This window comes from Carassius auratus, chromosome 32, assembly GCF_003368295.1.
Source record: "Carassius auratus strain Wakin chromosome 32, ASM336829v1, whole genome shotgun sequence".
Taxonomy (NCBI): domain Eukaryota; kingdom Metazoa; phylum Chordata; class Actinopteri; order Cypriniformes; family Cyprinidae; genus Carassius; species Carassius auratus.
The window spans coordinates 6079572-6103802 of record NC_039274.1 but is presented as its reverse complement, the minus strand read 5'-3'; the positions used below and the strand labels follow the sequence as shown (position 1 = coordinate 6103802).

Sequence of the window (24231 nt, the reverse complement as noted above, 5' to 3'; positions counted from 1 at the left end):
GGGGTTTATTTCTGTTCTTGCCCTTTCACTTCAAGAAGTGAAATTTCTCATAACATAGGCTACTGACATTCAAGCAAACACACTCATGTTAGCCATGTTGCCCTCTTTGCCAAAGCTGTCAGACAGTGTATTAACACAGGGGCCAGTGATTCAAGGTCAAGCTGCTGGAACTGGCCTCACACAGTGCTGTAGCCCACCTATGAATCTTATTTACTCATATCTACTCAGACCTGACAGACAAGTTATCTCATACTGAAGGCTCTTTTTGTTTCTTCTAGAATTATTGTCCCCAAAAGTTTAGAAAACCTCTCCAGAGGCACCATGCCCATTTAAACCAAGGGGGCACTCTTTCAGATATTTGAGTGAAATTCATTTGGAATATCCCTTCCAAAATATAATAATTTAATTAATTTGTTTTTAGAAATAATTTGCATAATACATGCCAAAATTAAATCAGCTCAAATACATTGCATTCCACAGTTTGACGATTTACACCTCGCATCACTGAATATCCTATTGATTACATGGTCAGTTTTCAGGAATATTAAAAGGTGCATAACGTGTCTAAAATTCTTGAATGTAACTTCTAATTGTTTATCCTTTTAATCTTTCATTTCGTTTATGAGCATTGAGAATAGCTGGATGGCTGAAATGTCTGCTCTTGCTCTAATAAAATGACTGATTCTTTTTGTTAAAGACTTTGTCTAGTTTTTCAGAGTGCGAACCATCTCTCTTCTACATTTTATTGGTTTTCACGCACCTGGACTCACAACTAGCCTTCATCTGAGCGCAACAATATTCCATTGTCCTCAATCTTTCATTAAAAAAAATCTAACTTTTCATTGCAAAATAACAATTACAAGTTGGTGTAAAATCACAGTGCTTTGTTAATGTCTCACACTTAAAGTTGACAATGCACAGCATTGCATTAAAGACTGAATTCAATGTACTTGTACATGTCAAAGTGTAGATACAAGATAATATATACATATATAGACAGATAAGTAATGACATCATTGCTTTTCACTGGGGCATGATTTGCACAAATCCTTAATGAAAAGCTTTGATTAAATTTAACATTGACAAACCGTTTGGCTATTTTGGTATGTCGGTATGCCCTCATTTAAAAAAGCTATTTCATCAGGGATCTCAGGTTTCCTTTACTGAGCACTCTGCTGCTCAGGTAACCACATCAATATGCTTCCTGCCAACACACTTTAGTGTGTGCATTTTATTCATGAAAAACGGTAACCATAAAAAATCAAAATGAATAAAGGAATGCTTAATAAAACACTGAAGAAACATAAACTAGATTTTGCAGTTTAATTTGAAATCTTGTTCATATTTTTCTTGCATTAAAATAAAATTGTGATTAATGGGAGAGCCATGACTGGTTAATGACTGAAAATGGCCTCACCACAACACACCAACACAGACCTTCACTATGATCTTCAGAGGCCTGCATTCTCCACTCTGAGATCTATTGAATATGTTGAGCATCTTTGTTTAATGCTGCTGATAGTGTGAGCCTGGCAGATGTGTTTTGTTACTTTAGACGTGTGTGTGTGTGTGATGTGGAACATTCCACCAGGCCTGCTGAGAGCAGAGGGGTTACCAGGATGTCATGTTTGGGGGGGCATTTGGCTTTTTTGGGGGGGCAACATAAACAACTGAAAAAATCGGCGCAAAATAATCTATAGCCTACTACACACAATCTGTTTTAGTGCATATCTTTTTCTAAGCCAGGAACCCACAGATAGGTACAGGGCCCCTATTAGACTATAGGGCTGTCACATAAAAGTTAGTTATTAATACATTAATAATATGATGATGATATTATTATTATTATTATTCACAGAATAATATATAGGACAGATCACAGTGATTGCCTGATGATGAGTGACAGGTTTGCTTGTGAGAAGACTTGCTACACGAGTAGGCTTTTTTTTAAATGAATCTGAAGTCAAGTTTGTATAGACAAGAGGTAAATTAATTTGTTTCTTCTAATCTGTTCCAGACGTAGGTGCTACCATAAATTCGCCAGTTAGCCTCTAAGTTTCTTTGTGAATGCGGCCCCAGGTAATAAAAAAAAAAAAAAAAAAATGCATATGCTCATTTGAACAGTATGAGAATAGTATTTGAATGGTATTCTATGGTTGTAAGTGGCTTTGGATAAAAGTGTCTGCTAAATGAATAAATGTAAACATGTAGGCCTAGATAAAAGGGAACATATTAGGCTACAGGGGGTAAGGAGACTTAGAGAGTTGAAATAAAAGATATTTTTGTGAAACTATAAGAGTTTAATTTATAATCTCATTAGCAGAGGCAACATAACTGTTTTTAAATATGGTTTTATTTTTATTTTATTTGTTTATTTAATTTTATTTATTATTAGTGGTGCTTGACATAGGCAAATGTTATTATTATTTTACAGGGGTGTGGAATCTGTATGGGTTTGTTCTCCCTCAGGGGGTGGGTGATATAATAAAAATCTAATAAGTCTTTTTTTTTTTTTTTTTTTAGAAATCATGATTTTATCCTGATTCTTTGTCATGTTGGTTTTTCTATTTTGCAAGCTGTTTGAGCATCACAGCCAAACTAATTTCCCTATTATAAAGCATTTTAAGGTAACAAAATATGAAAAAGTATGGCGGATATTTAGGCCAAAGTGCATGGGTGAAGATAAAAATCATTGCAATTATTTTATCTTTGTTATTAAAAAAATGAGAACAAAGATACACATTAAAAATACAGATATAATACAAATAAAGTGTTTTATTTTCAGGTACAAGAAATGTATTTAGCAGGAGCATTAAAAATAATTAATGAACAAATATAAAAATAAAACACTATATACACTGATTCCTATTAAAGCAACTGTATTATTATTATTTATTTTTTCAGTCAAGAGTATTGAGTGATTTTTCTCTGTGGGTTTGGTGTTTTATTAACATTAAAGGAATAATTCACCCAAAAATTTTAATAGTGAAGAAAAAAACCTGAATGAGTTTCTTTCTTCTGCTAAATATAAGCATTATTTTGAAGAAAACCAAACAGTTGCTGGTTCACAGTGACTTCCAGAGTATGTTTTACTACCATCAAAGTCAATGTGAACCAGAAACCGTTTGGTTACACAGATTCTACAAAATATCTTCCTTTGTGTTCAGCACAAGAAAGAAGTTAATATAGGTTTTGGACAACATGTGAGTGTATAAACAATGACAGAAATTAAATTTTAGGGTGAACTATCCCTTTAATTCACACGGCAGCATGTAGCCTATTGTCCCTTTAAGACCTGCATGCATACAGACATGCATCCTCTTTCAGTTGTTTACTTTCCATTTTAGACATATCCAACTTAGTCTATACATAAACCTTGTGTGTTTCGACAGTATTAGCACAGAACATAACTTAGAAATCAGGCACAGTTTGAAGGGCTTTTTCGTTTTCGTGCCGCACTTTGATTGTGCTTAGAAGAACCGAACGTCAGAAAAGCACACGAATGAAACTTTTAAATTAGCAATAAGGATTTAAAGCAGATGCAAATAATAATAATAATAATAATAATAATAATAATAATAATTTTGTGAATAAGTGCCGTATCCTGTTTGAGAAACTCTACCGCTGAGATAACACTTATGTTAATGTTTTATAATAATTCTGTGGCGCCAGAACTGCAGCTGATAGAATGTGCGCTGCGGCACAATGCAACAATATTTCTTCAAAAGCAGATCGTGGAGACATTTTTAGTGTCCACAACCAAAAATATTAATATACTACCCTCGGCAGAAATTGAGGACAGGGGGCAGACGGGACCGCGAGGGCACTTTAGCGTTGGACCTCAAAGTCGTAGTCGCAAGTCGCAGAATTCTCTGACTTTCAAAAAACCCTGTTTCAGTCAAAATCACGATGTCTCGCTCTCAGTGCACTTCGATCCCATACGCTGTTTTGGGGTGGCAACTGGAGTGGCAAAGCTCATTTGTGCCACCCTTGTGGACACGCCACTGCTCTAAGGCTCTGCCAGGTAAACATTTCATTGGCGTTCTATTCTCACATGATGCACTTTTTCTGAGCCCGTAAGCCTGAAGCACGCGAGCACTGTCAAACAGCGCCAAACTGGATTTTTGTTGGGTCAGACTCATGTGCTACTGATGGAAAAATATGCACAAAACAATCAACTTTTAAATGTTTATTTATCATCAGAGGGACAGTCCGTTTCTCGGGGAGGCAGGGCTTATCCTAGGGGAGGCACTGCCTCCCCCAGCCTCCCCCTAGACACGCCCCTGGCTGAGAGTCAGATGTTCTGTTCTTTCCATTCTAATAAAGTACACCACTAGGTGGAGCAAAAAGTGTACAAAAGACTCAAGAATCACAGGAAACCCCACTCAAGAATTCAAATGAACATTTCCATTAAAAAAACATTAATCAGGCATGTCTCCCAAGTAAATAACAATAATGATAATACATACTAAAATGTTAATGTACTGTACAGTAAAATGTCAACATATGTTAATACGAAGCATAAGCAAATATGACCATTTTACCCATAAATAATCAGTCAAATTGTGTTTGTGAGTGAGAGTGACGATCTGTCAACTTATTGTAAAGGAGGCCGGACTACTTTTAGAGAGAGGAGTTCCTCCTCTGAGGCTGAATGACTTTTACAACAACAGGTTTCCGCTCATTTCTCTCCTCTATTCGGCTAGGCACAAAGCTGAGTGTGAGGCAGTGCTTTTCCTGCTCTGAATGGGCTGAGAATGAGAAATGTCATGTTAAACTGACCTCAGATCAGTGGAAACAGAGAAGCAGAAGTTTAGTTGCTATGCAGCAATAGACCTCACCCCAAGAACTTTAGCTGCTCACTGGACAAATTATTTTTTGTGATCCATAACGGCAGACCATTGAGCCAGTGAAATAATTTGAGTAAAATTGCAAGGATTCCTATGTGGTCTGTGTGTATGTGCATGTGCATGCGCGCGCATGTGTGTGGATGCGTATGGAAGTGAGAATGTTTGGGAGAGTGTTTGTGTGTGAAAGACCACACCAGCTACAGTGAACATTAGACAAAGTGATTGATGACAGAATCGTTGGGTCCACCACTCTCCCAAACACAGATGCATTCTGTACTGGGAGACTAGAGTTCAGGAAGTGTCTTAACCATTAAACAGCCCCTGTATATTCATTTAAAACTGCTAAGAGGACGGAAAAATCAAGAGGGTAAAATGCACTCCAATCTTTTCTCTCTCTCTCCATCAATTGACTTAAATAGTGAACCATATCTGGAGACACAGCTATTCAGTTTAAACGCCTGATCAAAATTTTCCATGACGTGAGAATAAAGGTTTCCACTCTGTATGTCCAAATGGTTGCTCTTCGGGTGATAGTATGACATTTTTTACAGTCTCTATAGAGTCTTTAATATGTATACGATGTAATATATGTTTATTAAATATATTTTTATAGGTTTAATAAAACCTGAAGGAGAAAGCAAAGACCATGGGTCGCAGCTTCCATCCCCACAGACTCCCATGAGTTAGTTATTCAGAATGAGTGTCTTCAAATGCTGTGATATGTTTGTTTACAGGTTGACTTCTCCTCTCCATCACACACACACACACACACACACACACACACACACACACACACACAAACACACACACACACACACACACACACACACACACACACACACACACACACACACACACAGTGTTCTGTTTTCTTCTTCCTCATGTCCATCTTGCACTGACTTCAGGCCTATAAAACCCTTTTAATTCCATTTTTTTTACTATTTTAGTCTTCACACTCATTTCTGAAATATCCAAAGTTTACAGTTCACACAATTGTTCTTAACATTGTTTTCTTGTTTTTGTCATTACATTATCCATACATTATAAAAAATATAAATATAATTATTGACTTTACTCTTTATATTTGATACTTATTTTCATCTTTATTTCATCTTTCATCTCAGATTCATCTCTCTAATTTATTTAATTAGAGGGATGAAATAATGTAATTTTGACACCATTTGTTTACCAAAAGAGTAATAATAAGATATCATCAGGACATTCATTTTACAAAATATCTCAACATGTACAAACAGATCAGTTACAAGCTCCATCTAAAGAGAATCATTGGTTGTCCAGGTGTCATTGTACCCCCACAACAGTCAGTATCACTTTACACACTCAGTCACAAGGGGGCCACATCCACAATGAACAGGATCTTTTGGGATTTCTTTTGTTTCCCACTCACTCACAAAGAAAAGGCATGCTTGTATCAAATCAGGTCTAGAGAAGTGAAAGGAGTTTGATGATGAATATTTTTCCTTCAATGAAAGACAATTTTACATGCACTATTCTACAAACCTTACACATTTTGTTTTCACATAATAAATGTTTGAACTAATGAATGAATCTGTTTAATTATTTCTTCATACTGAAATATTTTGCACAATATATTTATATTATATAATAAGTTGTGGGTTCAATTCCCAGGGAACACACATATTGGTAAAACAAAATAAAAATTGTATAGCCTGATTTCACTGTAAGTTGCTTTGGATAAAAGCGTCTGCTAAATGCATAAGTCAAGTCAAGTCAAGTCTGCTTTATTGTCAGTTCAAGCCAAGGGCTCAAGAGCAGTTCTTTTATTTAAACTGACTGATGAGGTAGTAGAATGACGTCAGTTCTATGTTGAATGAGGTAGTGAGCAGGCCAATGCTGCACAAAGTGACTGGTGCATGCCATCTTATGTTAGTGCGAGGTATGGGGGGGGGGGGGTCCATAGATCAGTGGTGCCTGGGGCAGAAGAGGGACGGGGGCGGGGGGCAAGTTCGGGAGCGAGTTCAGCTTCCTGACAGCCTGATGGATGAAGCTGTCCTTCGGTCTGCTGTACTGGCCAGGAGACTCCGCAGTCTCCTCCCTGATGGCAGCAGACTGAAGAAGCTATGTGATGGGCGGGTGGGATCACCTGCAATGCAGAGGGCTTTATGTGTGAGACGGGTTCCATAAATGAGATTGCAGATTTCATGCTCTCAAGACAGTTCACAATGATGCAATTTTTTATTTAATTTAAACAGCGATGGAAAACAGAGTTAGACTGAAAGTCCATATTGTCATATAAAACCACTTCAGTAAAAACAAGAACATACATACATATCGAAACAATGTAAATTTGAGATCACATCACTCCTAACACCCATTAAACCACATCAAAACCCCACAGAGCGGAAAAAGTTGGTGTCAATGCCTACTAAAGACTTATCACAACGTGCAATACTACTTGAGTCATTCTAATTACAGGATGTAATGAAAGTGTGTGTGTGTGTGTGTGTGTGTGTGTGTGTAAAAGCATGACACAGGTTAGTAGCCCACATTAACACAATGCCATGGAATTTCAAGTAGTTTCATCTGTGGGTTGTGATTTGGTGTGCTATAGGCTAGTTAATGTAAAATATAATTTTTAGCTTTATACTATTTCTATAGCTATTGTAGATGTAATAGCCAATTATTACTACTGAGAATAAATGGAGTATAGCATCTTATTTGCTACACCGCATGATAATTTTGAATTAGTGATATCAAAATGGTATTAAAATGGTAATTAAAAATGTGAACTAACCCACAGTCACAGACTCACATACAGACAGTTTTAATTAAGCTCTAAGAACTTCTAAACCTTCTAAACCTACAATACCACTCTTTTTCCAAATCAACTCCAACACAGCTTGACTGTCAATGAACAGTGGATGCTGCGATACTGAGGGGCTGCAATGCCACAAGCGTCCCTTCTTTGCTCGCGGCTGGTGCAGGTAAGCGCGTGCCAGCTCACAGCACAACCTGTTGATGATCTCTATGGAGGCAGGCAGCAGGAGTTCTGCGCATGCGTGAACGCCTGGAGCCCTGCATCAACTCGCTATATGAGACCAGGCGCGGATACAGATGCAGTTTTCTTGAACAGCCGCACGAATGGATGGAACCGAAACGAACCGGAGGAACTGCGCGAAAACGGAGCAACAGAAGATGTTAGATTCCGGAGGAAACCAAAGTGGATCTAAAGACAGAGTGACTCTTAAAAAAGAAATTGGTCTCTTGAGCGCGTGCGCCATAATTATAGGTGAGATATGTCTTTTTATTCAGTATAACGCGTGCGCTCTAACCGGCTTCAACTTTCTCTCTCTGCATGTTCGTTGTCTGTCAGTTTGCTTCTCTTTCAGCTATTTATCTCAATCTTCTTCCTTCACTCTTTCATATTCCTTATCTTTAATGATATCTGTCCACATCTGCTCTCTGAAATGCGCTTCGCTCTAAATGTCCGAGGGTTTGTGGTGAAAAATTATGTATTAAAAAGCAAGCTAGGTCACAAAACTCATGTCCAAACTTATATCGTCACGCTGTACGGCTGTCTTACTTTGTTAGGACAACAGTACAAGGGAAGACAAAACAGAATCGCTTGGTAGAGAAGAGCGTCTCATGCCATGCGCTTCAGTTCTCCATCAGACTCTGTTCATCAGAGCGCGGATTGCATCATTTGAGGAAGAGAAAAAGCCTGAAATTCAACTCCGCGCTTACGTGGCTGCAAACCCACTACACGATGTCCTTCACGTGCCCCGAACAAACCCACCATACAGGACTCCATTGCAGTAAAAAAAATATAGAATCAAAGTAGGCGGAAGTGTGACTTTCTTAAGATCGTATTGCTACCTTTGATGCAAACACAGATGTCTCGTGTTATCCATAACTAGTATCTGCAAGATTATCTACACTGCAAGGTGAAAGTGTTCATTGTTGTCAGTAAATTAAAGTATAAGATTAAATGAGTTTTGGACAGTAAGATAATCACAAATTCATATTTTCTTATGTACTGTACAGCAGTAAAACAGACTTTAAACTTTTATCATTAGTGTGCCGGGTTTCAGTTTCAATACAGGCACACACTTTAAAGAACTGGCTACAAGATAGCTACTGTACATTTCCCCCTTTTAAGGTCCCATATAACTAATGTTAACTGTTTGATATGGCCTTGAGCTGACTGTAGTATGATCAGGTGGAAGAGGTTCATTGTTTTGAGCTTGATTTTCCTGTGGAACATTAACATACAGGTGCATCTGGAGATTTCAGTTACTGTTTGTTTATGGTTTAGTGGCTTTATGGGTAGTAAGTCTGACACAATTTTGTTCACAGCCAGTGACAACGCTGTAGGTACATTTTTGAACTGGAACAAGGGGGAGTAAATACTTCTGTTAATCATCCAAGTGGACATTGTTTTGTTATGTTCTGAGATGTGCGACCAGCCAAGAGTCAAGTGTGGTATAGTGTGACCCCATGAACTTCATTCAGGAACTTTGAGTCTTATTTGACTGAATTTTTTTTTAGATGCGCTGGGCTCTGTCTCGTCAACTTCATTGCCTCATCCTTTATGCAGTTCTGAGGCGCTGGGAACAAACATTCACATTCATTCACAATACTACCAAATTCATGCGAACACCCGCAGACAAAGAGAGAACTCAAAAGGATTACATAATGCTTCAGCCCATAACTGTGGCTGAGCCTCATATAATTAAAACTCTTCTGTTTAAGTTTCCTGAAGCAGAATCAATTAGGCACTATACATGCTCAGGGTTGTTTGTCTAAGATGTACAGTATATGCCACGAAGCAGAATATATACCTTTTACTGGATACTGGACTCTCATCTCGATTTCGCAACTGGTGATGACTCTAATATTGCTGATCTTATTTATTGTGTCCGTTTGCCTGGAACATGCAGCAGCATTTTGACAGCCGAAAGGACAGTTCTTTTAGGATAAACTGTCTTGCAATGAAAAAAAATAAATAAAACACAATTGCAGATTTTTATAAATATATATATATATATATATTAACATATTTAAAGTCAGAAACTGATATAAAAGCATGAGATAGACAGCATAATCAAAATCTCACTTAAATATTCCAATGCACTTTTTTTCATTGAATTTTTCATGTCTCTTAATTTCTGATACAGAAAACCAAAAATCTCTTTAGGGGAAGGACTTATAATTAAGTCCAGTAATGTAATTTATTTTAGATTATATGAACAGTATATAAACTACCCATTGCTGTTTCTCTTGTTTTCTCAGGCAACATCATTGGCTCAGGGATCTTCATTTCTCCAAAGGGGGTTCTAGATCATGCAGGCAGTGTGGGGTTTTCACTCATCGTGTGGGTTCTAGGAGGAGGGATCTGTGCCTTGGGATCTCTTTGCTATGCCGAATTGGGCGTCACCATCCCCAAATCAGGTGGAGACTACTCATACGTAACTGAGATCTTCGGGGGACTGGTGGGGTAGGTCTTTTGTTGCCCTCAGAGTGGTACACTCAGTGTTCATGTAGCTCAAACAGCAGATCAAGGCACTAACAATGCCAAGGCCATTGGTTCGATTCCCAGGAAATGTATGAACAGATGCAGGATGAATTGTTTTGGATGAAAGTTTGCCATAAATGTCAGTGTGGATGTCTCAGTTTGTGTGTGAAGCACACAAGGGAACTTCTCCTCAGGGAGATTCACATGTGTTTACTTGCTCACTCAGATGCGACATTAACACCACTCAGTATTCTGTGTTTGTATTGTATTGGTGATGATAAAGATGGCTATTTGTTTATGTGTTTTCACAGGTTCTTGTTGCTGTGGAGTGCTGTGTTGATCATGTACCCAACGACTCTGGCTGTGATTGCGCTCACCTTCTCCAACTATGTGCTGCAGCCTGCCTTCCCTAACTGCCTGCCCCCATACATCGCCACCAGGCTTCTCTCAACCACCTGCGTCAGTGAGTAAAGCACACACCTTTAGTAATAAGACAGTCTTTTACTTTAGCAGGTCAGCTCTGATTTGGTATGACTTAATTATAATTGTCTAGATACAGCAAATCACTTGAAATATATGTATACTGTAGTGCATACTAAGGATGCACCAATACTTACATTTTGTCCTGCACTGATACCGATAGTGTAGACAATAATTCTTTGATAAGCAATAAATGGCATCTATTAAAATTCGTAACTATTTTGTTTAAAATAAAAAATAAATTCATAAAAAAAAAATACAATTAGTGGTTTTAAATGAAAAATGGATATTTGAAGATTTGCTGTACACCATCCATCCATTCTCCATGGCACTTATACTCTGTAGGGTTGTGTGGATTGCATGTAATAGTGTTAAATTCTATTGCTTTTAAAGATTGTCTTAAGTGAGCATGTGATAACAGCAAATGGTCATTTCCTCTAGAAGAAATGAGCATTAACAATTATATATCCAAAATAACCATCAATGCCGTTAAGTAAAAAAAAAAAAAACTCTAATGTGGTGCTGACATATAGTGCATCCCCAGTGCATACAGAGTTTCATTCTGACTATTAGACATAGTCATGATGAGTCTACTTTGTCCTTCATTCTGTCTTTCTCTCTTTCTTAATCACTCCCTCGTGTGTATATATACCTCTTTACTGTGATTCAATCTTGATCTGAGTACTGATCCTGGTGGGCGCATGGCAGGATATTTTTGGAGCTAGTAGAGATAAACCAGTCAAAAGTATGTCTATGCGTGTGTGTGTGTGTGTGTATGTGTGTGTGTTTGTTTCCGAAGAGCCCCGTGACTCAGCTGGTTTGGACCTGTCAGATCTGGACAGGGTCTCTCAGGAAGAAGTACTGGGGGTGTGTCAACGTGAGGCCAGTGGTCCTAATGACAGTGCTGGCTGAGCTGAGCCATCCATCCCTATTTTTGGCAGCAGAATCTGTCCTGAAGAACAGCCAACTAAAGCTTTGAGTCAGACATACTTCAAAGAGCAGTGGCTCTATTTATGAAAGACACCTCATGTACTTGCCTTATCAAAGGATGCTGGATCTGCATCCCAAATCTCTCCACTCTCTTCCGATTAGCCAGATTTTTGGGAACATATTTGTTTGGTATCGATGTCATGGTATTAGGGCACCTGACCCTCAGGCTGTGTGGCATCAGACTCCATAATGGTGCCAGGCTTTGAGCCGGCGGAACATTTGGGCGTGTCCTCTGTATTGTGTATTGTCTAGTTACCCCAATGCTCTCTGATGTAAAAGAGCATGGAGGCGGGACTTTGTGAATGGCGCTTAAATACCGTTAAACCTGACAAATGAGGAGTGAATTATGATCTTTTGGAGTGTGTGAGTCATGCTTAGGAAGGGCACAGTTCTAACGCGCACCCTCCCACAGTCTGTGTCTTTTGCCATTCAAAAAATGAATGAAATTCAGTTAAAAATACTGTATATCAAATACAATAGCTAATACAATAATTGATTATTCAAATTCAGGAATATGCTCTGTAAATACACAAACCTAGCTTGAAGTGGAGGTGCAGGTGTTTTCAAGCTGTCTGTGTTGATGCAGCGGTGGATATTTTTAATGGTAAACTGATGCATCTTTGCATGAACCCCTGGTTATGAGTGAGTGAGTGTTCTTAGTTGCACTGTGTGAGAGATTGTCTATATTGCACCATGTGTTATATTTGCCCTCCCCTTCTGAATGTTCTGAATGAATGTCACAAGCTCTGTCTACCGCAATCAGATTACACACACACACACACACAGCTCCCACTGGTCTGGATACACAAACAAACACACAGACCTTTGTGAAGCGTCTTACAAACCTGCATAATACAACTTAAATCAATCTCTCATTTGACTTGGAAAAAAAGATGTGTGCCACATTACTTATTTACAACTGTATCTTTAATGGCAGGTAGTTTATTGTTCTAATGCTTTGTACATTTTTATTGGTTTATGAGTGTGTGGAAAGCTTGAGTAAATGTAATGGCCACACTCCAGAGACTGAAAGAGATCTGTCCATGTGACTCTTGTTGCTCGTGTCTGTCACATTATTTCAAAAAGATAAATACTTCAATCCTACCACAGAAGTAAAGAGACAATACAAATCAAAAGATGAAATAAATCAATGCTTTTTCAAGCAGTCTTGAAGAAGTTCCCACATATAATTTTTAATGTATTTTTAATATGTAAAATAGTTTAAAAAGCTTGCCATTTTCAACATTTAGTGAACATGAAAAACATAACACTTATTTCAGGCTTTGGCCACAGAGAGTTGTAGTGTCTAGCACTTTTTGTGTGTTTAGTGCATCTTTTGTAGGCTTTATCGGTCAATTAGCTGCAGAGGGATGCCCCTCTCGGGGGTTTGAAGTGAGTAGTTGTATTTTGGCAGATTTAAAGGCTGCTTCTGCACTTCATTAGAATTCTCCTCTCATTAGCTTTGTGTTCATTTAACTTCATTTGGCCGCCCTTAGTCACTTTGCACTGTGATACAAAACAGAAGGAGCTGGAGTCAGATCCGCTAAAGCCAAACAAGAGCAAACAAAACACAGGGCAAACACTGTAGTGCTCAGAAATCTACCGTATACAATTTTGTGTAAACAACTGTCACCACACATTTTATATTAATGTGAGATATTTTTAATCATTTATGTTAAAGAGTTGTACAAGAAGTCATACAAGTTTAGAACAACATGAGTAGAAGCTAATATGTTGGCTGGCTACAGTAAACTGGCAAAAAAAATTTTTTTGATTCAGATTATTATTACTAAAAAATGTTTCTTTGATTTGAACATTGTGTCTTGGATCATCTTGCTATTGCTGTAATTTTAAGGTCCCTAAGACGACCTAATACCTGTGGAAAAAGACACATTGAGGCAAATTGTTTTAATCACATTGAACCAAGAGAGAGCCATTCTTATACAGTCAACATATTTATAATTTTTCTGATTAAAATATGAAAACTAAATTTGGATGCACTGTGGATACTGGTTTAGGTTTTGATTGTTTGCTTTTACCCGAGTTGTATGTTTATCTTAAAGACTGCTGTACTATCTTGGTCCACTGACTGACTGTGAAGGTTGACAGGTGTTGTGTATTGAGCTCAGGATCACATGAGCGGATGAAGTTGAGCAGGTTAGCTGTTAGTTTGCAGTCTGTGAGCCACTCTTCTCGACTCCTTACTTTTGCCAAAAATTCAGCTGGCGTCTGGACCATTTTTGTTGTGGGGCATCGGAAGCTGTTTGTCTTGGGGGGTCTGACAGATGCCCCGCATGTGTTTGCGTGTGTGGGCGGGTAATTCCGGCCACTGATGGATGAGTGGGGGTAACCCGTCTCCCCTTTGCCCAGTGTCTCCCTCCACATGCCTGGGTATACTGTGCCATCAAGCCCTGGAGACGGACCTCTGTGTTCCGGATCTACCGGAGCTGTTACACAATACGGCTGAACACAGAAGCCACGAACCTCAGTCACAGATGTACAGACAAGCAATGGCCTCTAATGCCTGTACTTCCGCTCGAGAATGTATAGTTGGTGAAAGAAGTCCCAGTTGTAATGTATAAAGAAAGATACCTAATAAATATGTAAGGTGACTATATCTGTGTATGGTTACCTTACACATAACCAAGTAAAGTGATTGGAGGTAACTGTATCACTCTACTTTTCCTCTGCACTTACATTGACTTCAGTTATACAAGTAGTTGTCCCCCCATTGTTCATAACAATATTTGAAGACCTGACACTCATAGTGTCTGTAAATTACATTTCACGATTCCATATGTTTTAAGAGCCGCATGTTTTTCAAGGCTACTACTCTTTTTAACCAATGAATTTGCATGATATTTTTTCAGTAATCTGTGGTTTACAATTTCTACCTAGCTTGACAAGCATAATAATAAGAATAATTGCCCTGTCCTCAGATTTAACTGCATTTATTTCCAGCAAATGTAAAAAAAAAACGAAAAGAAAAGAAAAAAAAGTATTAACATAAAAAGATCATCGAATTATATAAACTGAACAAAAGATTGACAGGCGTTTGATGAACAGAAATGGAATAATGAGTCACAAGTCGCTGTGAGAATCTGGTGTGGCCACCAGCTGCTTTAATTCTCAGCAGATTTGCCAGTTCTTGATGTGAGATGTTAGCCTACTCTTTCACCACTTTTCTTTTTCAGATTCAGTAGCAGATAGGTACATTTCTTGCTTTCTTTCTTTGTATCTTTTTTGGTGTGTTTATATTCATTATAAAAAGTGCCCATGGAGTTTTAAGTTTTTAAGTTGATTTTTAAGTTGCCTAGAAATCCCACTATAATCAGATATTCCAAGACTGTGAGAAAAATAAAGTTGCAGAGAGATATATTGATTTTAGTTGTTTTAGCTGATTTTAATGGATATTTTGTCTTATTTTAAATTCTGAAATTATCTTAAGGGTCCATTGAAAATTTGCTGAGTGATAACCACTTAGCCATGAATGGGTTAGTCTTTTGCATGCAGCAGTAAAATATTTATTTCCCCTCTTTAAACTAATAAAAATAGACCATGTGACCAGTTAGTACTGCTCTGCCAACTAAATCACACTGCTTCCTTTACTGTCACAACCCGATTTGTTCCCATGACACTTATTTAGCTCTTATTATTAATTTATTTGTGAGAAATCTCATTGTTAAAACATTAGAAGTGAGAGACGGTAGTCCTTAATATGTGATTATTAATAAATTAGATTAACTTTTTAAATGTTCCTTTATCAGGGATTTTTTTCCAAAATATTAGAGGGAAATGGTGATTTAAAACTGTGAGTTTGGACTGTGTGAATGAATAACTGTCTGTTGACTTCCTGTGTTTACAGTGTTCCTGACGTGGGTGAACTGCTCCAGTGTGCGCTGGGGGACACGGATCCAGGATATTTTCACTGTGGGGAAACTGCTGGCCCTTGTCCTCATCATTGTAGTGGGAATGATCCAGATTGCCAAAGGTATGTCAACTCAAGTATACTTTATACTTACCTTCTTGCCAGCCATTGTCTTAAATTAAACATGTTACTCTATCATGAAAAACTGAGTTCTTTGTGCCGTCTACATTAAAACCGATGCAGTATGCAGTATGCAGTGCATATATATATATATATTCCCAATGATTTATGAATGTAAACCACAGAAGCAGACAATGCAGTTGAAAGAAAAAAGAGAGAAATAAGTACCGTAAAAGTGTGATAAAGTCACATCTGTGAATAATTCTCCCAATTAAATGCCATTAATCATCAAATACTCACAGCACATTAAAGCCAGCTGTTACAAGCCTAAACAAAGCAGTTGTCTATTATCTAGTTTCATAAATCACCCCTTCTAAAACTTGAACCAATAACCTTTAAGACTGCACTACACAACTTTTAAAATCTAAAAATATTTCAAAACACTTGCCGATAACCAGTGTGGGGTGTAACTGCGTTACTGTAATTAAATTACTTATCCACTGAAAAGTAAAGTAAGGGATTACTGCTCAATTTTAGGTAATTTAATTACGGTTACTTATAAAGTATTTGTTTACCTACAGTAAATAATTTTAACAGTGCTAAAATTCAATATTGAATTTGAAATCTAACCCAATCTATCTCTTTAACACTTTGCATGCCAGCGTGTTCACTTTCAGGTTTTTCGGATTCACAGAGAAACCTCAAATACTCAGATACAGAGAAGACTAAATTCAATCAAATCTACAAAGGCCCTACTTGTATCTGTGCACACTGATAATAGTAACAAAACATTGTGCTTTTGCAAAATAAACGAAACAAACTGTGCACTTTCTGACGTCTAGGTCTCTGTGAGCAACTTTCTACACGTCACAAACTCAGCGAATATTTGATACAGAGACATGAGAAATATGATTGTGTTTAATTTTAAATGAAAAAATTCAAATCGAAAACGAATATTCTCTGATTATGTAATCTGTATGAAACTAAAGCGAAGCACAGTCTTTCCCGTATCTGAACTCATTATATGCAGTCACCTGTGTGCAAATACCCTCATCAGGATACAAAAATTTCATTTTTGAAAGAAGTCCTGATATGAGGAAATGAGCACTATCTGGCACGGTTTTATTCAGCAGAGAAGATAATTTATGTAATTTATTCTTACCTACATTAGTTAACGTGTTATTTTTACATAAACCTGTACGGATTTCACTATTTGGGCTTTTCCTGAAAATCTTGCCAAACTGAAATGTATTGTTTACCATTTCTTAAGCTTTTTTTGTTATTCAGAGAATTTCTCTTTGTGAACCAAAGAAGGTTACATAAATGTTTAAGTATTACAGTTGTTTTAAAGCTAAAAGGCTAGACTATTGTGTTTGACTCAAATTAAAATAATAAAGAGTTTAATTTCTATTAAGCTTTATAAGTATTTTAAGATGTAGCCTAATTAGCGATTTGAATAATTAAGTTAATTATTGAGTAACTAAGTTACTTGTCAGATAGAGTAATTAGTAAAGTACTTGAAATACAATATTGATGATGTAATTAGTAATAGTAATTCATTACCCAACACTGCTGATATCAGACATCATACAACTGCCGACTTTGTAAATGGGTTCACACACTACCAGACTCTTAAGTTGTTCTGAACACATCAAAAGTGTATTCCAGCCTTTAGATAACTCACAAAAAAACTTTGTTTTGCATGATTTAATGGGTTCAAACATACATTCATTGGAATGAACTTTAGTTAACTGAATCAGAAAATGATAGCTCATTAGGATTTTGTAATAGTGTTTTGAAATGTCACTATAGAGTGTAAAGCTGACTCATTTAGAAAGTTCACAACAAACTAAGTAAGCTAAGACTGTAGCAAAATGTACATTTACATTTAGTCACAGACTAAATTTGCAGAATAGTTTTAACGATGTGAACTTTGTGTGACTTGTCTTACACAACTGAGTGATATCACAATAAAGCAGTGGTGGTCCGTCCTGGGTCTAGAGATGGCTGTGACCTACTTTAGGAAGACTTTATTTTTATTTAGCAAGCTTGTCTGGAGGCATTCCCTGAACTGACAAGAGAAAGAAATGAGTAAACGAGAGAGCTAAGCAGTGCAGTTTCACACTTGAATGAAAGGACAGAGAAAGAGATTTTTGGAGGCTTTTGCTATCTAGCGGAATAATGAAATCACATTGATGACACTAAAGCGTCAAGATGAATATGATAGATTGTTCCCAAGAGCATCTGAAATATACAGTGTTTAATCCTTCAGGTACAGCCCTGAGGTCATACGCGTATCTTCTATGTCCTCTCTCTAGGACACTATGATGCATTGGAGCCCCAGACAGCATTTGAGTTCATAAAGGATCCTTCAGTGGGCCAGATTGCTCTTGCCTTCCTCCAAGCCTCATTTGCCTACAGTGGATGGAACTTCCTGAACTACGTCACTGAAGAGGTGGTTGAGCCTCGCAAGTGAGTCTCGATTATAATGTATGTCACAATCATGGCCGGCCCATCTTACAGGGAATAGAGGTGATGGCCTTGGGGGCCTCGTGAGGAGATGTACATGTTTTAGGACAGTTACTGCAGAGGAAATATTTGTTGTTCTCAATCGGCAAATTGTAATTGCCCCACAGCATAGTGCACAAACATGAGAACATGCATAAATCTTGTTTAGCTCAACAGCCACAATTTCCATGAATAACCCTATGTAAAAGAAGCTTTTAATCTCCAAATGCCAAATAACTGACAAGTACCTTTTTTTATCACCAAGTGACAATAAAAACAGCAATAGTATAAATGAAAGCATCCACCAGTGAAACAAAAAAGCATTGTAATCTGCATAATATATTCATGTCGCGTAGCATCAAGTACTGTATTATCAACGATTCCAAACCATCCTCAGAAGAGCTCAAGTTGTCGAAATGCACAAAATAGGTTACAGAAAGGATTACCCCACGGCTGTTTGAGATGCTTGCTGTGTTTCAAGCACGTTTGGATGGCAGAAACAGCACTTCTGTTGCCAAAGACTAGTCACGTTTTCTCAAGAACAAACTGGGCAACAAATTAAAAGACTGTCAACAAAAAGATGCAAAAACTCTGAGCCAAAATGTGAGTCATTAATCTGGAAATTAACCAGCCTGCTCTCTAAACTCTCATAATCATGATTTTAATTTAATATTTTATTAGTTAGTGTATGTATGTGTGTATATATATATATATATATATATATATATATATATATATATATATATAAAGGGTGCGATTTGTGAAAATAACAAGGGGAGGGGGGTGTTTTGAAACATTTAATTCATAAAAATAAATCATGAGAACATGAACTATATGACGGCATGCATATTTATGACGTTAGTGCGTCGTAACTCTGCAATACTGCGGCTCTGCAGGACTGACGTTTGCCACTCCTGTACTATAACAACTATCCTGTTGTTATTGGTAACTAAAACTATTAAAATTGTTTCTGTTAAAATAAAATCCTCAAAACTTTGAACAAAAATGAAAAACTTTGCCCTAGAAACTAACGGAAATAAGTTAGCAACTAAAATTGCTAAAACTACAACTGAAAAAAAGAAGTCTACTTAAAATACAATACCTTGGGTAACTCTTGGTTTGTGCTCTAGGAACCTTCCACGTGCGATCTACATCTCCATCCCCCTGGTGACGCTCGTCTATACTCTCACCAACATTGCGTACTTCTCCTCCATGTCCCCTCAAGAGCTGCTGGACTCAAACGCTGTCGCTGTGGTGAGTTTCTCTCATCTCTTCTGGCTTATTTTCCTTAAACAATCCATTAAGTGCTTTGAGAAATTAGCATCTGTTTTTGTGTGTTGTGTTGCAGACATTTGGAGAGAAGCTGCTAGGAGTGTTCTCCTGGGTGATGCCCATCTCTGTGGCTCTTTCCACCTTTGGGGGGATCAACGGATACTTGTTTACATCTTCTAGGTAAAGAAACATTTGAGTACTATTAAAATGGCTTAATACAGCAACTTGCTTCAAACTAAAACTTGCTTCTTTGTCCGTCCTCCACAGGTTGTGTTTCTCAGGCGCCAGAGAGGGTCACCTGCCCTACCTGCTGGCCATGATCCACCTTAAGAGCTGCACACCAATTCCTGCCCTACTCGTTTGTGTGAGAGAGAAAGAGCTATTCACACACACAGAACACATGCAACACAACACTGCTTTCAGTCTGCATGATTTGGTTGATCTGACTCTGGTCTAAATGGGGTCCAGAATGTTTTGTGAACAGATCCCTCAAAACCACATTCAGAGGTAATAGAAAACTCATGGGATTGTGTTGAATTTATTGTATAAACACTAGCTTATGTGTCCTGTTGTGTTGTGGACAACAGTAAAGTACTGCCAACTCGCCTGTCAATCAACCACAGCTCTAAAACAAGGTTTAAACATTGCTGGTTATGTGCCCCTTTTACAAGAAAAATAACTGTTCAGTTGAAACATTTGGAAAAACCTGTTTATACTTCACAGATTTGCTTGACATTTAAGATTTAAGGACACAGGTAAAGCACATTTAAAGTTCAGTTAAAATAGCAAAACATGTCACAAAACATCTTGTTTAAAATATCTAATTTAAAATGCTAAAAAAAAAAACAAGATTTAAAGATTTTTTTTTATCGAAGAACATTGGAATTAGAATCTTGAATATTTTAGAATCACAGAATCAATCATGGTTGATTAAATAAATCATCATCAGCTTTCCATTCATTAACTAAACTAAAATATGGCGTAAAACATTTGCGAATAAAGCACTATTTCCATCCCATTTGTTCAAAAGAACAAATTTGTCACTTTCTGGGAATTTATAATTAAAAATGTAAAAATTTGTATGCACATTTTAAGGTTTTTTTCACATCAAGTTGTTTCCATTACTTATCCCACCATGTCAAATACCTGGATGGATACATGGCTATTCACAGAATTTGTTTATTAAAAAGGTTTTAAAATGGGGCCTTTGAGTCAAAAAGGCTGAAAACTGCAGCATAAGTATAAACACTTATTACTAAGTATAAACACGGTCTAAGTGTCTTTCTCTATTGTTCTCCACAGTGTACGGCAACCATAGTGATCCTGTGCATCGGGGACACCCATAACCTGATAAACTATGTGTCGTTTATAAACTACCTCTCATATGGAGTCACTATAGCTGGGCTGCTATACTACAGATGGAAGAAACCCAAACTGTTCAGACCCATCAAGGTACTCGCCACCTACAGACCTCATTAGGAAGATTGATTTAGATTGACTGCTCACTGTTCAGGTGGTGTTCACCTATTTCTTCTCTCACTATGTGCAGGTAAACTTGTTGGTCCCTTGCAGCTATCTAGTGTTCTGGGCAGTGTTACTGGGCTTCAGTCTGTACTCGGAGCCAGTGGTGTGTGGTATGGGGCTGGTGATCATGCTCACTGGAGTTCCCATCTACTTCATTGGAGTACAGTGGAAGAACAAACCACACTGGATTTCCAGTGCTGTGGGTGAGCAAGACCAGCCAAAACCGCTTTGCATCATTTTGTTAGCACTCTGCAATGAAAAGCCATCTGACGTCTGTAAATGTATATGTGTTTCAGAGAGAGTCACCTATCTGGGGCAGAGGTTGTGTTATGTGGTCTTCCCTCAGGATGATCCTTCTGAAATACAGCCTCTTACAGAGAAGTCAGAGCTGTGAGCGTCAGCAGAGGACTCCTCGCACTGCTCTTTGGAATAGCAAAGACCAGTTTTCCATCCGTTTGTTTTTCTTGGCTGCTGCTGTACTTGAGGAGATGCTTCCCAGAAGCTCCTCTGAGACTCAGCTATAACAGCAGAAGAAACAGAAGTTTTATATTTTCCTGCTCAGACATCACATTTCCTAGTTGTAACTGTTCTCCCCTCACATACGTCTGTCTGGACCTCACCTTGTAATTGAATGCACCCTCCTAATGTCCTGTTGGAGGTGAATTTGTCCTCTTCGTGTTTTCCATGGGAGTTGTTCGTTTTTTGGACTGTTGGTGTATTCTCTTGTGCCTTACAGGACCTCACTCTGTTTATGAGGTTTTTATCTTTACTTTAATTAGACTTTTTATTAGTAATCCCCTGTAAGTGAGCAAAGGGGGGAATTGTTGAAGCCTGTTTACCTCTTAACCCAGTCTAAACTCCATCGGCGAGTCTGAACTTTCTCACCTAGAGGATTAGGCCTTGTCCTCTAGTCCTCCTAATACTTACTCCCTCAGGCAAAAACATAATAACGTCTAGCTATGCTCAAAATGTCTATGCAAGAACAGTGTAGGCACTTTAATGTAGTTGCATATTTTTAGCTCATATTGCACGATTAAACTTCTTGCTTTGCTTCCTGAATAAGCAACAATCTCCTGCCACTGTTTAACAGAGGCTCTGCCCCAGCACTTTTTAGCACTGCCAGCCTCTTAGCTTTATGCTAATGAATAGGAACCATGGGATGTTCCGAGTCCTTTCTTTTTGGATAATGTTATTTACATTAAAAAAAGTCCTCTTATAGGCAAAAGGATATTAATGCCTTTAGATAACCAAGACAGTTGTTGTATTTGTTTTGAGCACTGATCATGGTCTTTCCACTGAGCTATGCAACAGCCATGATAACCATTTCTTCGTTTGTAAACTGACCACCAAACCATCAAAGTCCGCCAAACAGATTTTGAGAGTTTGGATCTGAAGGAGTTCTTTTCCACTTTAACGTCACTTGAGCGCCCTCTTCTGCTTAGATCTTTCTAGACCCCCGATCCTTCATGAACGCCCCAGTCCTCGTTTCTTTCCAGGGGCTCAGCTCAGTGTCTCTCCGTTCATGTTCTCACTGCCAGCAGCGGCAAGGCATGTTGAAAAGCACAGTACAGTGACATTTTTATGTAAATATTGCTTAAAGTTTCAAAAACATCAGGGATTCATTGTGAGATCGCATTCCTGAAATTAGTTAAGTGTGAGGCATATGTATTAAAAATACATTTGCTCCATACTGTATGCACTATATGCTGAAAAACATTTTTAAAAGGTGTTTATCAATAACAATATTAGCACATTAAATTTAATTCTGGAAAAGACTGCAAGCAATTGTGTGTTACTCCATGTGTGTTTGAGTAAATGCATGATTATTGCTATTGTGGACTCATTTCACAGATGCACGCTCCAGAGTTGCATTTGTTGGCCACATATCATTCAATCTGTCTCATTTCAGAAAAGCAACCATCATATTGCAAAGTAAGAAAGACAATACAATAATTTATGCCACACAAGAAATGCTTTTCTGACATCCTCTGACAAACATGACCATCAGAGGACACAGACTTTTAACAGCAAGTTTCTGTTATATGGCCACTGGCCTGTTATGCTACAGGGCTAACTGTGTTCTTCAGGGAAGATTAGGTTTATGAATGACTACACTTCATCCAGATAACAATAAGTGTGTCTGAATATCTAATGAAGAAATATTTCATCCTTTCAGCAAATTAAATACATTAAAACCTTTTCAAACATGTAGCGACCTTGATTGTCACAGACCATACACAGCCAGATTAGAAGGGGGAAAAATGGAATGTTAAACATGTTTACAAAATATGTTCAAGGCAACCACTGACTGCAATGAAAATAGAAAAAACAGATGCCAGTCATGGGTTTATTTAACTTAATTATATTAAAGTAACTTAATTTAAATGCTAAAAAAACTAATCTAAATAATATGTACTTCCCTCCCTCAATGACTTGTTTTTATTCAAGAACATACAGTACTTCTATAAATACAAAATGAATTGTGGTTAATTATTGTGGTCCAATATTGTGTTGGACAATGGGTGGCCTTTGGTCAAAAGGGTTAAGAACCACTGGTCTAGGGTTTCAAGCTGCTGGCCGAATAATACGAAAAGACTTCATTGATCGGTATCTGTTGTCTTCTATTGGATTTTACTTGAATTCCACAGAACATAAAGGACACTATTAAAAAAATGTCAAACAAGATATCATGTATGCCACAAGTAAAGTCTCTTAGCAGTGTTTAATCTTCAGCCATTTCAACTGAACCCATCATATGACAAGACAAAGTGCATCACCTCTCTAACGCAAATGAATCACACTGTATTAAAACATCCACAATTCCATTAGATCTATCAGTTTCTGAAATGGAAACGGTGAGATCAGACAAGAGATCCTGCATGAAGAATGGAGATATGTGAAATAACAGCAGCAGACAGAATGAGTAGAAGGAACCGACCGACCCTTTAGAGATGGGACCAGCTTTTTTGTTTGATTAGTTCTTATTTCTAAGCTTGGACCAGGACCAAGTGTGCTAAAGCAGCAAGTATGACTTGCACCGAGTATGTGGCACTACATTTATTAACAGAACATACATACATTCAGGGATATGGGTGCAACTTAATTTTACTGGCAAATATGTC

The 24231-nt window shown here is 37.7% G+C and overlaps 1 protein-coding gene across 1 annotated transcript; it reads left to right on the top strand.

Moving 5' to 3' along the window:
* Positions 1 to 7886: 7886 nt before the first annotated feature.
* LOC113051432 (asc-type amino acid transporter 1-like) lies at positions 7887 to 22890 on the top strand. The gene is made up of 11 exons (XM_026215178.1): positions 7887 to 8121; positions 10125 to 10329; positions 10659 to 10810; positions 15683 to 15808; positions 18124 to 18277; positions 19444 to 19567; positions 19662 to 19765; positions 19853 to 19949; positions 20888 to 21037; positions 21135 to 21312; positions 21406 to 22890. The coding sequence occupies exons 1-11, from the start codon at positions 7974 to 7976 to the stop codon at positions 21501 to 21503; spliced, it is 1536 nt and encodes a 511-aa protein (XP_026070963.1). The 5' UTR covers positions 7887 to 7973; the 3' UTR covers positions 21504 to 22890.
* Positions 22891 to 24231: the final 1341 nt, after the last annotated feature.

Excerpts from the sequence above, each read along its gene's own strand:
- LOC113051432 (XM_026215178.1), top strand. The coding sequence starts at position 7,974 with ATGGATGGAACCGAAACGAACCGGAGGAACTGCGCGAAAACGGAGCAA. Across the intron at positions 15,809-18,123 it reads AATGATCCAGATTGCCAAAG|GACACTATGATGCATTGGAG; the intron begins GTATGTCAACTC and ends TCCTCTCTCTAG. Across the intron at positions 21,313-21,405 it reads CTGGATTTCCAGTGCTGTGG|AGAGAGTCACCTATCTGGGG; the intron begins GTGAGCAAGACC and ends TATGTGTTTCAG.